The 16073-nt window shown below is 42.1% G+C and overlaps 2 protein-coding genes across 2 annotated transcripts; both read left to right on the top strand.

The window, feature by feature from the left end:
• Window positions 1–63: 63 nt before the first annotated feature.
• On the top strand, window positions 64–7709 carry fam161b (FAM161 centrosomal protein B). The gene is made up of 9 exons (XM_035609774.2): window positions 64–253; window positions 2505–2727; window positions 2812–3302; window positions 3731–4044; window positions 5480–5595; window positions 5682–5849; window positions 5962–6061; window positions 6138–6313; window positions 6562–7709. The coding sequence occupies exons 1-9, from the start codon at window positions 205–207 to the stop codon at window positions 6641–6643; spliced, it is 1719 nt and encodes a 572-aa protein (XP_035465667.2). The 5' UTR covers window positions 64–204; the 3' UTR covers window positions 6644–7709.
• A 185-nt stretch (window positions 7710–7894) lies between these two features.
• ngb (neuroglobin) lies at window positions 7895–12524 on the top strand. The gene is made up of 5 exons (XM_035609783.2): window positions 7895–8906; window positions 9026–9270; window positions 9704–9812; window positions 10053–10172; window positions 10268–12524. The coding sequence occupies exons 2-5, from the start codon at window positions 9173–9175 to the stop codon at window positions 10418–10420; spliced, it is 480 nt and encodes a 159-aa protein (XP_035465676.1). The 5' UTR covers window positions 7895–8906; window positions 9026–9172; the 3' UTR covers window positions 10421–12524.
• Window positions 12525–16073: the final 3549 nt, after the last annotated feature.

The raw sequence follows: 16073 nt of genomic DNA, 5'->3' as shown, positions 1-16073 counted from the left end.
AGAGAGAAAACACATCCGGGTTTCCTGACCAATCACAGGAGACGTCTCCGCGTCTGTAGCGTCGGCCGCCGCCGCTGCTGCCGCTGCTTCCGCTCCTGACCGCAGACGGTGCTAATGCTACAAAAACCCGACGGCGGAGTGACAGTGAGATGAGATACTGTGTGCAGCGGCGGCTGCTGGGTGATTTCACTGAGGAGGCAGTCTATGCAACAAGCCTGGCTGCAACACATGTACACACACCGTCTGTTTTTTTGTAAGTGCATCATCCCACTACAGTCGAGCTGCCGAGCCCGCTGTATTTATACACTTTGAAGCAGCATGATCCACCTGCTGGCGTCTTCTGAATTATATTTAGTTTCGGAGTTGGTCTTGGTCCTATTTTTTAGTTGTAGCTGGTGTTGGAATTTTAATTTCCAATATTCATTTACATGTGGATATCGCAGTATATTCTCCTGGCCCGCCACCGTTGGCTTTTACAGTCTTACAAGTTAGCAGGCTACACTTAGCAGAGCTAAGCTATCAGCTCTGTGATTGGTTGAACAATCGGACTCGGATAGCCTTTTTTTTTTTTTTTTTACTATGTTAGAGATACAGAATTCTACCTAACAACAGCACACAAAGGAACTTAATTCTGATTGGTTATGGTAGAACCATATGCCTTTGATGGCTGGTTTGATCTCACAGAAACGACAGCAATAACCTGAACAAAATTGCACTATATTTATTCAGTTAATACAAACAGAATGTCAAAGTTAATGTTGTTTTATTGTCATCACATATAACCCCCCCCCCCCCAAAAAAAAGAGACTCGGAGGAGGCGGTGACTCCCTTTCCCACCCCCGACGAGCCACGACTGGAGATTTGGTACGTTTAAAGAGTTAAATAAAATGTGTGTCAATTTTAACAGCATATATTTTTATGATAACGACATACATGATATGTCGTTATCATATAAGCCGCAGCGAGGACGCTTCGACAGAGAAACGTTTAACTTCCTGAAACTCGTCTTTCACCAGGTCGGCGGCTCGATTCCGTTCGTCTGTAAAATGCGTTGAAGTGGCAGCAAATAGAAATTAGCTTTGTATATAAGCATACAAGTGAAAACAAATTGAAGTTATTACTGAGCTAATGTTAAATACGTGTCACTAAATCGAAATCACACACTGTTGTGGACACAGTGGTCCGGTTGCCATAGTAACCCATTCACACAAACTGGATGTGGCGTCTGAAGTGAGCAACTTTTTCAATATCCATCCAACAGCAATGATTTTCTCGATTAATTGATCAATCATCATATCTACTGTATCCGGTTTTGGAATAAAATAACAGAAGTAGAAGTAATGATTTTTCATAACGGCCCGTTTCTAAGCAATTTACATCATATTATTCGATCATAATTATTGATGCATTAATGTGTACATCACGTTCATTTAGAATCAGATAAAGGTGGGACACATTTTTATTGCTTAAGATACTTGAAACTGAGACTGTCATTAGTAACTAAAGTTATCAATTATGAATTTTAGTGGAGTATAAAGAAGAAAAAATGAAAATAGTCTAGTAAAGAACTGAACTGTAACATATTTAGTTATTTCCTACGGCAAAATACTCCATTATGAATACATGTCCTATCTAAAATCCTATTTAAATAAAAGTGCACAAGTGTTACAAGCGAAATGCACTTGAAGTGACAACGAAAGAGTGATGGTTCTGCATTAAAATGGTCTGTGTGATTATTATATATGACATTTTTAGACTGTTATACTGATGCAATAATGAAAAGTAATATTTCCCTCTGAAATGTAGTGGAATAGAAATATACGGTAGCATAGAATGAAAATACTGAAGCTAATACAAGTACCTTAAAATGTAGTAGTCCAGTACTTGAGTAAATCTATTCAGCAACTTTCCCCCACTCACAAATCATTTACCATTACATTTGTCAAATGTCAGTAGTGCAGAGTGTCCACTCACGCTCAAGATGACGTCTTAAAAAATATGTCCACACCAGCGGAACCCAAATACACTATTGTATATGTCATGATATAAAATTCAGACAACCAGCGCATCCCTGTTATTTAAGATTAGCTATGAGTAACAGTTATTTTTGATAAATTATTAATTATTTGCTTATTACTTTCTTGAAGGACAAGTTAATTGTTTGGTCTACAAAATGCAACACAATAAAGAAAAATGTTCCGTGTAGTTTCCCTGTGGTGATGGTATAAAAATGCAGGTTTTGCTGTACCGATGCTCTCACCATTTCTACCCTTAAACCTGTTTTGAAATTTAAGGAAATATACAGAAATCAATTAATTTAATAGTATTTAATAATTAGTTTCAAGTATTGACAGGCCATTTATGTCTCTACGACAATTGCAATATAAGGTTTCTAATTTCTGCTTGATGAATTAAAAATAGTTTTCAATTTAAAGGAATAAAAACACTTTTCACTGCTTTTTTATTTAACTCTCCTTGGGTTTTCTTTTCTTTTCTTTTGTCAGACAAAATGTCTAATCTGAAGGCCTGGCTGGAAGATGAACACAGGTCGGAGTTAATTCTCAAGCATCAGCTGAAGGCCCTGAGTGAAGCCCTCAGTCAGCAGCTGCAGGAGACAGACAACAGACACATAGAGGAGCTGGAGAGGAGGATTCATCAGGACGCTCTACTGTCAACAGATGTACACCAAGAGTCCGGGGTTAAAAAAGAACTGAACCGTCAGACCAAGTAGGTTTGCCTGATTGTTTTTTGTGTTTTTTTAAAATTATGATATACCTATACACCTAAAGATCCCTACATATTTTTTTCTAGACATTTAGAAATGAGAAGATCCATCTCAGCCCTGACCTCAGACAAAGACACCCCACATCGTCTCAGACAGGCAGAGAAGCCCATCTCGTCCTCCTCACCCTGGGTACATTGTTCAGTCAGGGCTTCCACGCAGACTCCTACCAAGACACCACAGTGTGAACGGGTCGCTTCATCGATAACAGCACAGATGCACAAAGAAGAGGAGGCCAATGCTGAGTGCCAGAGGAAGTTCAGTGCTCTCCCGGTCCCCAGCCGTGTCATCCAGCCCCTCTATCAGGAAATGATGGAGCGGAGGGAGAAAGAGAGGCAGCAGGGTCACGAGCAGCGGAAGAACTTCTTGCTCTCCGCACAAAAACCTTTCAGTTTCCAGGAAAGAGAAAAGGAGAAACGGGAGAAGCTGATAGCCTCACAGGACCAGGAAAACAAGGTACCTACCGTCGGGAAACCTCGTCGCAAACTGGAAAAAGACTCGCTACATTCTGAGTTGAAAGGTGGGACTTGTTTGTGATTTGTTTCACTTCAAATGGGATGATTCTGGCTAGTGAAGTGTCTGGTGCTATACTGCCAGCTTAAAGCAATATAGGCCCCTGGTCTGCAATTTTTTTTCTGACTTGAGAAATAGCATATTGAATGTCAGTGAGTTGTGAGAAGTTTGTTTTTATTTAGAATTGGTACATGTTTAGAAAATAATCTTGATTAATTCATAATGTAAATTATTGTGAGTTGCAGCCCTGTGGTGAGAAAACAGTATCTCAGTTAAATAACCACTTCATTACTTTGTTCTTCATACTTTGAACAAGTCTTGCATAAATATCTTGTAATTGAGAGACACATTGCAGTTGTTTAAACAATTTTTATATTGAATGACTGTAGAAAGTGACTGCATCTTGTACCTTATCTTGACTGTAACCCTATGCAGACCAGGAGGAGGTGTGCAGGACAGTCCACACTCAGGCAACTGTGCGACAGGAGAACTCCTCTGCCCCCTTAATCCCGAAACGTCGCTCTGCTGAGCACACCAGGAAAGAAAAGCTGGGGTTCCTGGACGAGAAGCCGAGCTTCCAGCCAAAAATCATCCCTCAGGTCCCCGATTTCAGCCGGTTGCACAAGGCCTTGCAGACAGAGGCGCTGAGAAAAACCGAGAGTAGAGATGTGACAAAGTGTCGGCCCTTCCACCTCAGAACATCAGCCCTGCCGGAAAGGCAAAGAATGATGAGCCCAAAGAAATCACAGGTAAAACCTTTCCTTCACCTCTGACCTGACCTTTTTTATCGGTTATTTTTTTCAGTCGCTGTTCATTCATTCATTCATTCTTTTCAGTGTAGTACGATTTTATTACTTCTCAAATTATAAGCTAATATTAGTTCAACTTCTAATGCTTTTGACAAGTCAAGGTTTCAGTTTATCAGGTGCAGTATTTGTGGTAAGCAGCGGACTGAGAATTAGGTAATGACACTTGTCAAATGTGTTACATTTATTAAATGTAAAGGAAAAAGTGTCTTGAAGAGCCAGTATCTCTAGAGGAGTTACATAAGACATCCAGGCCCAGATGGTTTCACATTATAGTTATTCATCACCTTTTTTCTCAAGTTTCTCACATGATGGATGGTTCAAGACACATCCACCCACCACTTTATACCACTTTATACCAAAAGACAATATCCTTCTCTTTTTGTAAGGATGGGAAACCACTAGTTTTCCTTTAAAGTCCCTAATATCCTCCATGACACACAAGTCTGATTACGTCCTCTCTTAAATGTACAAAAACCATCATGACAGTTGTTTACCTTTCAGTTTTTGTTGAATGTATAGTGGTCTATCATATATTACTGTGGTCCTTCACCGTTCAAAAATATTTATTACATAAAATGCGTCAATGGAATCTGACCCGGTCAGATTTTTCTTTCTTTTCTGTGTCCTTGGGAGCAATTTCTTTGATGATGAAAGATTTATTGTATGGTTTAAGTTCCCGTTTGCCTTATGTGTTATTTTTGAGGTCCTTCAGACCACTTCCCTCAGATGTGGAACTGTAAAGCTATTTAAAAAATATGTACAGTGGGTCATATTCCCCTTCTTCTCCAACTCACAATTTATTTCTGTGTTATTTCTACAGTGCTGATATGGCATATAACCAAACCATATACTATTCATGTTCATGATTTTACCCTCAACACAAATAGCATTTTTTATTAAAAATGGGATTAAATCATGTTTTACTGCGCCTAAAACCAGGTGACGTGTGTGTGTGTTTGTGTGCGTGCCTAGAACCAGCAGTGCCTTGCCAATGAATCTAAATGTATTTATTTTTAAATATCAGTGAAGTGTCTCTTCTAATTGTTGATACACAAAGACACAAATCCAGTATTACTAGGTGTATTGTACATAAATTATCATTCATCAGTTTATTGAAAGGTAATGTTTCCTAGTTTCCCTGAAGTACTTATACTAATTCTTCCAATGTTTTCTTTTATTTACATGCGGCTTTGATCATTAAAGTTAACAGCTACTGTATTTCCACAAATGTACAAACTTGTCTGCTTCTCAGAGTCATGTTATACTAACTAACATAAAGCTTTTAATTGATTCTTTATTATACATTTAATGCAATATGTTGTGTTTTCAGCTAACAAAGATTGTTACTGAGTTTTTTTCCCTCTCTCATTCATAGGAACCAAAATTAAGTCTCAGTAGGAGTAAGTCACTTGGGGCCTTAACATCACTGTCCCCAGACACACTCCCCACATACATCACAGACGCTGTGAGGAAGCGCGGCATGGCCATCAGGTGAACTGGATTATTTTTGCATAACTGTTCCTGAACTTTTCCTTTTTAAAACTGTTTTGATCTACTGATTTTTTTTTCCGTCACAGAAAGTCACTGGAGATGAGGGACAGTAAAAATCACGAACATGCAGAGTGGTTGAGGAAGTACCAAACTAGGTCCCAGGCCATGAAGAAGACAGTTGCCCTCCATGCAAAGTTTCTGGACCCACACAGCAGCCTGAAAGAAGTGTGTGATGAAAAACTAAAGCAACATATGTGAGTGCTGGTCAAGTGAGACCATTCATTCTTGCAATGTTTGCGCCTCACATCACAGAAACCACACACGCCTGCCACAGAAGCTCAAACTATAATCTTTTCTTATGTGAAGGATGGCTGACCAGCAAAGGATGAGAGAGTACATGAACGAATTACAGCGCATGAAGGCACGAGTTAGCGAACGCCCTTATTTGTTCGAGCAGGTGAAACAGGTAAGTGACAAAAAACCTTTTACGTTGCATCATATTGTAAATTACACGTTACTACAGTATCATCACTTTTTGGCAGAGAAATGCAAAGGCCCTTGCAGAGCAGACGTACAGGAGCCAGCTGAAGAAAGCTGGGTTGAAGGAGCGATTTGTTGAAGAAAAAGGTGCAGCACTTGAAGGAACATCAGTCTCGTTCAGTTCCGAGGAGGACTCCGACGTACATGACCACAGACATGGAGATGACATTCGTAGCAGGTACACGGAGAGAGAACTTTTAGCAGTTTCTGTTCATTGAGTGTGTAATCCCGACTGTATCCGGTAAAATTATGAATAGCACTGCTGCTGGAGAGCCAAGGACTTCATGTGGTTTGGTCATATCATATTACATAATTTTCTGAGCTTGCCCTGCAGTCTTTAGTGAAGAAAAGACACATACTGCAGCCAAGTAAAAGTTGGATGTAATTACAATATAGCAGGTTTCTAACCCAACATGTCTGATTTAGGGAAGAAAATGTAGACGACGGTGAGAAAATTGAAGATGTGGAAGAGGAGAGCGTGAAGTCCAAGAGGGAAGAAATGCCATGATCAAAAAGGTTCAGACGGCACCGATTTTTCTGTGGCCTCTCCACTAGAAAACAACACTGTCCTCAAAAATGATTCATGTTATGGCTGTCCGCACCGAGCGTTTGATAGTCTAAGATGTGCAAGTATAAATTATGAAATTACAAAACATTTAAACTTTGACAGTCACAATTGTTAGGGATTACAGCTGGAAGCGAATACAAGTTTATACAACTGCATACTTTTTTATATGCATATGAAATTAATATGTAATTAGTATTCTATGTGCTTTGAGTTTAATACACAATCACACACATACAAAATGAGGACACCACTTGAGACCAGTGTGTAATTTGTCTTTTATCAACTCCAACTGTCAGTAGCCATATAAAAAAAGATTACACGTATGAAGTTAGATATTATATCTGCCACTTCTCCTATATACTTTACTTAGTTTAGTGACACAAGTTCGGTAAATGTATATATTTTAATTGGACGGGTCACGAAGCGTCCGACGTGCGTCCTTTCTGAGGCGGCCGGGTTAGAGTTCCCAGTTATTTGCGCAGCCACTCTGGCACCTAAATAAACAGCCATCACCGTGCTGCTGCATTCACACAGAGCAGCTCGGTGGTTTGCTCCGAGCACATTGACCCACATCAAATGCTCTTGTTGTTACGCCGTTCACTGTCTGCTTGTGCTTAGACAGCTGACTTCCAGAAATTGGAGAGATAATTTTCACTTTCAAACCACATGGGAAAGTCTGGATGTATATAATCATAATCAAAAAGTCATTGTGTAGACCGGTACATACCATATGGTTACTTTTTGTAGGCTAGTGTGTCATTCATTGAAGCTGTTGAGGTCAATGTTTGCATGAGCTCAGGTCAAAATATTGCTAGAAATCACTGAGTTAGTTTTCTTTAGGTATGTCTATGGAAATCTTGTACGTTGCAGATAAATGCCCCATATGTCATACAGAGAATGACAGATAATGTGACTTACAGTATTCAGTATGATTTTCAGGGTTGTAAAATAAGCATGCTTTCATTTATTTTGCACAATTGCTAAGATTAAAAAAAACTGAAAAGACGAAAGGTTTTCTTATAGTTCTTTTAGATGCAATAAATTATCACGGAGACCCTTCCTTTTAGATCTCAAACATCACATGACAAGGCTTCAAGGGCGCCATCCTGTCAGTTGTCATGGGAACTGTGTATCCCTTCCCACTCTGTGTTATAGTCCCTCAGGAGAACGCTGTGCACCTCTGATTCCCCGGTGCACGGCTGGATAGAAATAAAAAAACAACAACAATCTCTCTCAACCTGTCAGATAATATCCAAGGGGGAACCTGCGTGTATGAAATGTGTGAGTGAACAGACGCCTGTAACATCTCTTTAAACAAACTGTAGTGCCTCAGATGAGTGTGGAGGCTGAGAAAGGGAACAAACACATCTCATTTAGATTAATGAAAGGCTGTGCACTTGGCCACCAAATGTTATGATCACGCTGTTTGAGGAGTGGCTTCTCTCACCGGATGAACAATATAATTTCTGCAAGGTGGCGCGCTCCGGTCTCTTATTATTCTAGCCACTGTGCAATATTAAAATTCCCACGCATTTAATTCTGTAAATACATGGTTTGCAGATGTAGGCAGCTGGGACACACCCATAGAATAGATGATATAGGCCCTCAAATGGATTTCACCTGCCTTCAAACAAGTGCAATTACGCTGCATGAAATGCAGAAATGAAATGTTGTGTTTTCTGGTTATTTTGTTGTTCGTCTTAATTCCCGGTTAGTTTGAATTCCCCTTGTTCATAAAGTAAAAGTGCAAAGGCCAAGAATTTTGCTTGAGTGCAGTTTATGCAGCGAGTGCAGAGCTGTGTGCATGTCGAGTCTGTCTGTTTTAGTTAGTCCACGGTTCACCTGCAGGAGGAGCTGTGGCTCGCTGCAGCCTCCCTGGAGCAGAAGAGATAGATCCCTCTTTTTCTCCTTCAGTGGCATGATTAATATCCCCAGTGCGGGAGAGAGAGCATATCAAGAGGCGAACGGGAAGGGGAGAGAGAGATAGCAGCCAGTGTGACAGATCAGAGCGTGGCAGAACTTGTCTCCCTGACTGCTCCGTGGGCTGGGGGAAGAGAGAGCAAGTGCACCAGAGTGTCAGGCTAGGCTGCTGCCTGCACACACACAAACACACTCACTCACACACACATCCACAGACCCCTCAGCCCAGCAGCTGCACCAAAAGAAGTTCAGAGAGAAGACTGACCTCAAGAAGGTACAGTAGGTGTGTGCGTCTCAAACTTGGGAATATCTCCTGGAGCCGTGTCCCCCTCTTCATATCTGAAACATCATTAGACAAACAGCTGTCTTTGCACTCACTTGATGCTCCACTTTGTTTTCCAGGTGGGTTCGGCAGAAGTTTCGGGTGTGTGGATTCACTCGACTGTTATGGCTTTCCTCAAACCGAGGCTTCTTGTCCTGTAGAGGAGTGTGTGTGTCTGTTTCCCGTCCAGAAGAACTTCTCGTCTCCCGCTGCCTGCCTGAGGGAGGATGGAGAAGCTGTCAGGGAAGGACAAGGAGCTGATCCGAGGCAGCTGGGAGAGCCTGGGCAAGAACAAAGTTCCTCACGGTGTCATCATGTTTTCCAGGTAATGCTCCTCACAATCAGCATGATTCAGAAAGGATAAGACAGTATAGTTGAGTTGACAAGACATGGAAACATTTACAGTTCCCCCTGATAAACATGCATTCTAATGTTTTGTGGATAAGTGTTGTGTTCTTGCTCTTTGTGCTGTTGCTGTGTTGTTAGAATGTGTAACTCAGGTGTGTACAGAGAATCGCGCTAAATCCTCCACTGCACTTTCACCATGCAGGCACCGGAGGCTTGACTTGTTGCTTGGCGACAGACTGATAATCCACAATTTACTTTGAGATAGCCGCCGTTAAATCACACTAGCAGCAGAGACGTGGTTTTTTTTTTAGACGTATGATTTACAGATGGATTGTGTGTCTGTGTGAATGTTTGGCAACCCATGCTGTGTGCATATACCTATTGAGAAGGGTGGTATTTGTCTGTGGCAGACTGTTCGAGCTGGACCCTGGGCTCCTCAGTCTTTTCAACTACAGTACAAACTGTGGCTCCACACAAGACTGCCTCTCCAGCCCAGAGTTCCTGGAACACGTCACTAAGGTGAGCTTTGTTCACCGCTGCGATCCCAGCGTACAGACATTTTAAGCATTTTTTATTTCATAAGCACAGTTTTGAACACTTTGCTCGTGTGCCTCTGTGTGTGTGTGTGTGTGTGTGTGTGTGTGTGTGTGTGTGTGTGTGTGTGTGTGTGTGTGTGTGTGTGACTTTTCTTGTGTGCCTGTGTGTGTGTGTGTGTGTGTGTGTGTGTGTGTGTGTGTGTGTGTCTTGCATGCACACCAGGTGATGCTTGTGATCGATGCAGCAGTCAGCCACCTGGATGACCTTCACTCCTTGGAGGAGTTTCTGCTCAACCTTGGGAGGAAGCATCAGGCCGTGGGCGTCGAAACGCAGTCATTTGCTGTAGGACTAACATCTCACAGTGAAACTCTCAAGAAGCAATTTCACAAGTAATGTTTTTTTTTTTGTGTGATGATGTTTATTGGGAACTTCTGCAGGTGGTGGGCGAGTCCCTTCTCTACATGCTGCAGTGCAGTCTGGGCCAGTCCTACACGGCACCGCTGCGCCAAGCCTGGCTCAACATGTACAGCATTGTGGTAACAGCCATGAGCCGAGGGTGGGCCAAGAACGGCGAGGACAAGGCCGACTGAGGCGGACACAGCGGGAGCCGCTGAGCAGTCGCTCTCAAATCACTCAACATGGTTGCCATGGAAGAAGGTTGTGAAACTTGCAGCATTGTGGCTTTGGCTGCTGTACATTTGCTCAGTGAGTGGGGTCGCATAGCTTAGCGAATGTATGGTGTGGTCACACTTAACAATTGGATCGACCTATCGCAGGGTTAATTTTCTTTGCCACGGATGTTTAGCTACTAGGCGATGCAGTGGGAATCTCAGCTGGCCTGCTCTGGTCCCCTGAGGTGGGACCTGTAGCGACGAGCTCCTCACACAGAGAATAAGGATAAGGTTTACTCCCTGTTTATAATGGCTTTGATATATATTCTCAAATGATACCAGTGACTTTAGTGGTCTTTGTGCTGTATCATATAAGAGTGGCACAAATTGTGAAACAGTAGATGTTACATTTAGGCATCACACACTGTGCAAACTGTGATGATTACTGTGGGCAGTAAGGCAGCTCTCTATCCAACTGGAACACAGTGATATTTCAAAACACACGTCAAAACTTTTGGGACAAAGCAATGTGATCTCACAGAAGAAAACCCTATCACCATAATCACAATCACCACTGTGTTTTTTTTTTAGTTGAATATTGCACATGATTACACCTCTTTTTGTGTGTGTGTGTGTGTGTGTGTGTGTGTGTGTGTGTGACTTTGTTATCTGACATTTAACCTATTGATGATACAAGCATAGCAACATTTAGAAGGGATCTTCAATAGATACTGACAAGAACTGTTACACTCCAATAGCTTTCTTCAGTGATCTCTGACTGTTAAGGCGTCCATGTGCACCTTTTTTTCAACATGGCGTGAGTGTTGCTCTCTCCTGTAGAGGTCGTGAGTATTTCAATAGGCTTCAGCTGATTGTTAAACTCTAACTTGTAGACTGTTATGTGACCTTTAGAGTTTAGAAGGAAAGGGCATCTCGGAGGACTTATAACGTCTTTGTTCTTTGGCTTTCAGTTTCCCGGCATTGTTAGTGTAAAGTGGTTTTGTTGTACTGTAGTTGTTAATTTTATGTGATTTTTTCAACTGTTGTGGCTACAAACGTAGTACTGCCTCGGCTTTTGAGCTGCAGATAAGCAGCCAGAGTGGCAAGTGTCTCTCCAACACAGTGTCCACATGGAAGTGAAATTAATTTGATTTATGTCTTAATTTATTACCCACAGAACAAATAATATAAAGACACTGTGCTCTGACATCGTCCGATATGTGTGTATTATCATTATTATTGCTGCCATAACACTGTATGTATCATGCTATGCTGTTATTTACATTCATGGTCATATTGCCAAGTAACTTAGCAACAGTGCGCCAAGTATTAGATAATAACACCATACAACTGTTAATCCAAGCTGCTGATATGTGGTTATTATCGCTTTAGTTTGATTTTACATTTATAAAGTTTATTTTTATATTCTGAAATGTGTGTACACTATATCCTCCAGAAATATAAACCTGTGTTTATGACCTGTTAATGAATCCATAGAAGAAAAACGAATACGCAAATTGACTCCTTTTAAGCAGGTTTCATTTAATCAATATAATGGAAATATTATCAACCTCTAAATGTGTGGTCCTTTCATATTATGATAAAAGCAAGAGTTTTCTATTGAGGTACTTTATCCCTGCATAGTCTGTTCAGTCTGTACATTCCAGCCCACAGGTATAATGTTTGTTCACTGATTGTGTAGGTGGTGTATTTTTATAGTGACTTTCCTTGTATCAGTACACAGCCATATGCAGGTTGTTGTTCTCCATGTCTCTATTTTGAATTTACCGTAGGTCTTTTTTCGCAGGCATTACTGACAACTGGCATGTTATCCCGTGAACATCCAGCTCTGTACATATTGGGTGTGTCACTGTCTACCTCATTCTTATCAGCTGCTACTGAACCTCGATGACTTCACCTAGTTATCCTTCAGCCAAGAAAGAAAATGAAAAAAAACGCACATTATTAGAGTTAATATAACAACGCAGTCTTTGCAACCTGGATTTCATCCTCCACTTTCAAGAGAAATATGTTGTGTCCTTACTCGAGACTAAATAAAGTGATCTGTGGATATTTTATTGCTGAACGTGGTCGGTGTGTTTTACTCCCGCTCTCGGATTGTTTTGTCAGAGACTGATGATTGTTACGACACTGGCCAGCGTTTGAAATTAATCACACAATGCCTGATTTCCTCCCCACTGACAGCCCATCCCCTAGTGTTACATAAGATCCAATGGCTCATCGCCCTTGGCTACAGAGACGAGGGCGACTTCAGGCACATCAGCCCACTTACTCATGCAACTGCACAATGTCACATCATGACTGTTAACACAAAACTGTTGAGGATTATACAAATTTGCCCCTGTGTTCTTACACTGTGGACTGTTACAACTGTACAGATATTCGCATGTGTTTCTGCTTGAATATCAGCTCGCGCGTGTTTCCTGTACTGTAGGCGAAGAGCCATAGTAGCGGGGGACGTGGAGAAGGGAGGGTAGTTGTGATGGCTTATCCTAATACACAGGACTCGATTCTCTCGTACATACAATTTGGTTGTATCATTGTAAAAGTCACATCTGTGAGCTGGCTGTCTGTTCTGCTGATGGAGCAGTTGCTGACATGGCCTTAATCTGTCTCTGCACTGCCAACAGTATCCTCACTCTCACTGTCCCACTGACTGCTGTGTTTGTGTTGGATCCACGCTCCATGTCTCGCTTCAGCCTGCAGACCAACACTGAGCACTGAGCTGTCTAGTCACCGGGCTTCGTGGAGCCTCCGACTTCGACCTTCTCTCGGGTCATCGGTGGCTAGGACCGCAACAACATCCAGCGTGCTCCCCGGTTAAAATGCATCGTGACCCTGCCCTTGGAGAAATGTCCCTGCGGCTCCACACTCTCACCTTGCAGTGCGAGAGGATTTGCTCTGTAGGCTGCCGTCTGGAGAGGAGTCTGTGAGAAAAGACAACACACGTATATTTTTAGAAAGTCTGCAATGTGTTTTGGAATGATGGGGGTATTCGACGTCGTCATGGCAACTGTTAAGTGAGGGTTCAGAGTCGTGAGTGTTGGTGCATTTGTTTTGATGAGGGGGATGGGGGGTGGGCGCAGCAGCAGGGCGTCGCTCTATCACTCACTCATCCTAAATCATGCCGTGGAGGGGAGTGAGGAGTGGACAGTGACGACGCATGCAGGCTCGGGCTAATGAGGTTTCGCTCTGATGGCTCTCTAGGAGCCGCAGCCCGCGACACAAGCCTGCCAAGCATCAACCTCAACACAAGACCGAGCCGGCTGTCAGCGGCTGCTGCAGCCGTGTTTCAGTGGAGGGATAAAGCATCCCATGGACAGACTGAGTAAGACAGCAGGGTGCTTGTCAGTCTCTCAGTACTTTCTAAATACCCAATCCCGTTTGTGGCTCAGACATTTGTTCCTAGGGAAGATGTAAATCTTTCCTGAAACTGCTGAACAATGAGGTCAATTGGAGTATTTTTCTTTCTGCAGGTTAATTCCCAGTGGGTGTGTTACAGCTTGCCTACTCTTATAATTTAAGTCTAGTTTACATAACTACCTTGATTCAGTGTTGTGTTCTGAGCGCTGCCAACATGCTGGTGATCCAACTGATCGTATCGTGTGTAGACACAGACGGAGGCTTGAAACCGCTGATCCTCCTCTTACATGTTGCTCTTGCTATCTGGGCTGTGTGAACAGTGTTTTATAAAGTGTTTAGGGCAAAAGTAGTCAATCTGCGATTGACTGAAATAAACTACAGTGCCATAATGAAGAAACATGTCATCTAGTGCAACGGTGTGGCTCATTGGTGTGTTTTTCATAGTTTTTGGAGAACAATGGAGGTCTAGAGCTCAGAGGAATAAGATAAAGTATTTCAGGCTTCAGCTTGTGCTGCATTAGGTAACTGTTCATGACACTGTTAAGCATTACGACAGGATGGGAATTTTAATCCAGAGACCTTTTTCCATTTAACAAGCTGACTGTGTGTGAAACATTTCCCATCAAATTGAAGAAACAATCTCAGCACAAGGTTTAGGGCTGAAAGTTGAGCAATATTGTGTGATATGATTGAAAGGTCTTGGACAGGTAGTAAATAGACCTCCTGGTTTTTTTTTGCTCAGAAAAATTACAATTTTATAATCTAATGTCATCAAATTCCATTAACACTGGGCAAAATTGATAAAGTGTGGAGGGATTCCAAGCTCCAGGTCGGCTACTGGATGGATTTTGTGGTGAGATGGTTTTGTTAAACGCTATTTCCAAGGTCAAGGATCAACTTCGAATCTCCATTTCCTGCTATGACCTTTGCTCCAGTCTGGATTTCCATACTAAATAGCCACTACTTTGAGCTTCTATATTATGTTAATACTAAACAACACCAACTTACTAAGCTACATTTGCACGCTGAAACTAACCCTCATGGGAGTGACAGCATGTTTGCTGCAGGAGGGAGAGACATTTTCTATTCTAGGCATCTGGGCAGGAGACAGGCGAGCGGTGGGCCACGCACCCAGAGGAATTCACCTTTCCCTAAGAAGCATGCGCTCAGCAGTTGCCACGGGTGACAGGGGAAATGTCAGGGACTTTTCTTACGTCCGTAACTCTTCGTAATGAAGAAGCGTTGTGTATAATGACAGGCAATGCGATGGGTTCCCTCCCCCCTTATGAACTTCTGTGGAGGAAAATGACATCCATACAGTCTGTCTTTGAGAAAAAAGACACACTTGTGCACCACTTTGCTGGAACAGCATCTCATTGGAACTGTGGTGTTACCACTTTCCAATGTGGTTTGGATAAAAGCAGATACTCCTGCATTTAATTGCACCATCCACACTCTGACGTGGTTTCAGGGGCCAGTGAGGCCTGTCGTGTGTACAGAGGCTTGTCCCGAGGCTATAGTTTGTGATCAGACACAATACCTCAACGTGCATTCACCTCCCTGTTAAAGAAAAATATTTACTCTGTGATTTTGTTCAGCGAGGTGTAATCACTGTAATTTCATATTTTGGGAGATGCCTTTATTTGTGTCTTGTTGAGAGTTAGATGACACGGCTGATATCACGTGTGTCTGTATGTTTAATATGCAATGTTGAGCAGAGCAGCAACTATTATTATATCTTACTAGATTGCTGCATGTACAAAACCCTCAGTGTGAAAAGTTTTTAGTTTCACAGGAGGTTGTGTGTTTTTTAATTCCTGGCAGCTACACTTTGCACTTCAGTTTTAAAAACCAGAAAAGAAATAAAACACCTGCTTTGACCTGTCGATTAGAGAGTTTGATCATTTTTGTTGTCTTATAGGACAGAGTCAGACAATTTTTCTTCACGCTGAGCTAAGCTTTGTCAGCTGCAGACTCAATCCTCATATTCTTTGTTCAAACACGAGGGTGTGCGAGTGTAGTCAGTCCTATCATCAATCCCTTGGCATGAAAGCGAATAAAGCACCTTTTAAAAAATGTCTAACTTTTCTTTTAATTGGTAACTTGTAGCATTAACATTAGTTTGCACATTTCCTGAAGGCAAATTACAGTACTACTTACCCCCCACATAAGTCTGAATCACTGCCTCTCCAAAACCCTTCATCACAGGCGAAAGTGGAGGAGAGGAGCAAGGAGTTCACGGCACCGG

This window comes from Scophthalmus maximus, chromosome 15 (assembly GCF_022379125.1).
Source record: "Scophthalmus maximus strain ysfricsl-2021 chromosome 15, ASM2237912v1, whole genome shotgun sequence".
Lineage (NCBI taxonomy): Eukaryota > Metazoa > Chordata > Actinopteri > Pleuronectiformes > Scophthalmidae > Scophthalmus > Scophthalmus maximus.
The sequence above is the reverse complement of the archived record's forward strand: the minus strand, read 5'-3'. Positions and strand labels throughout refer to the sequence as shown.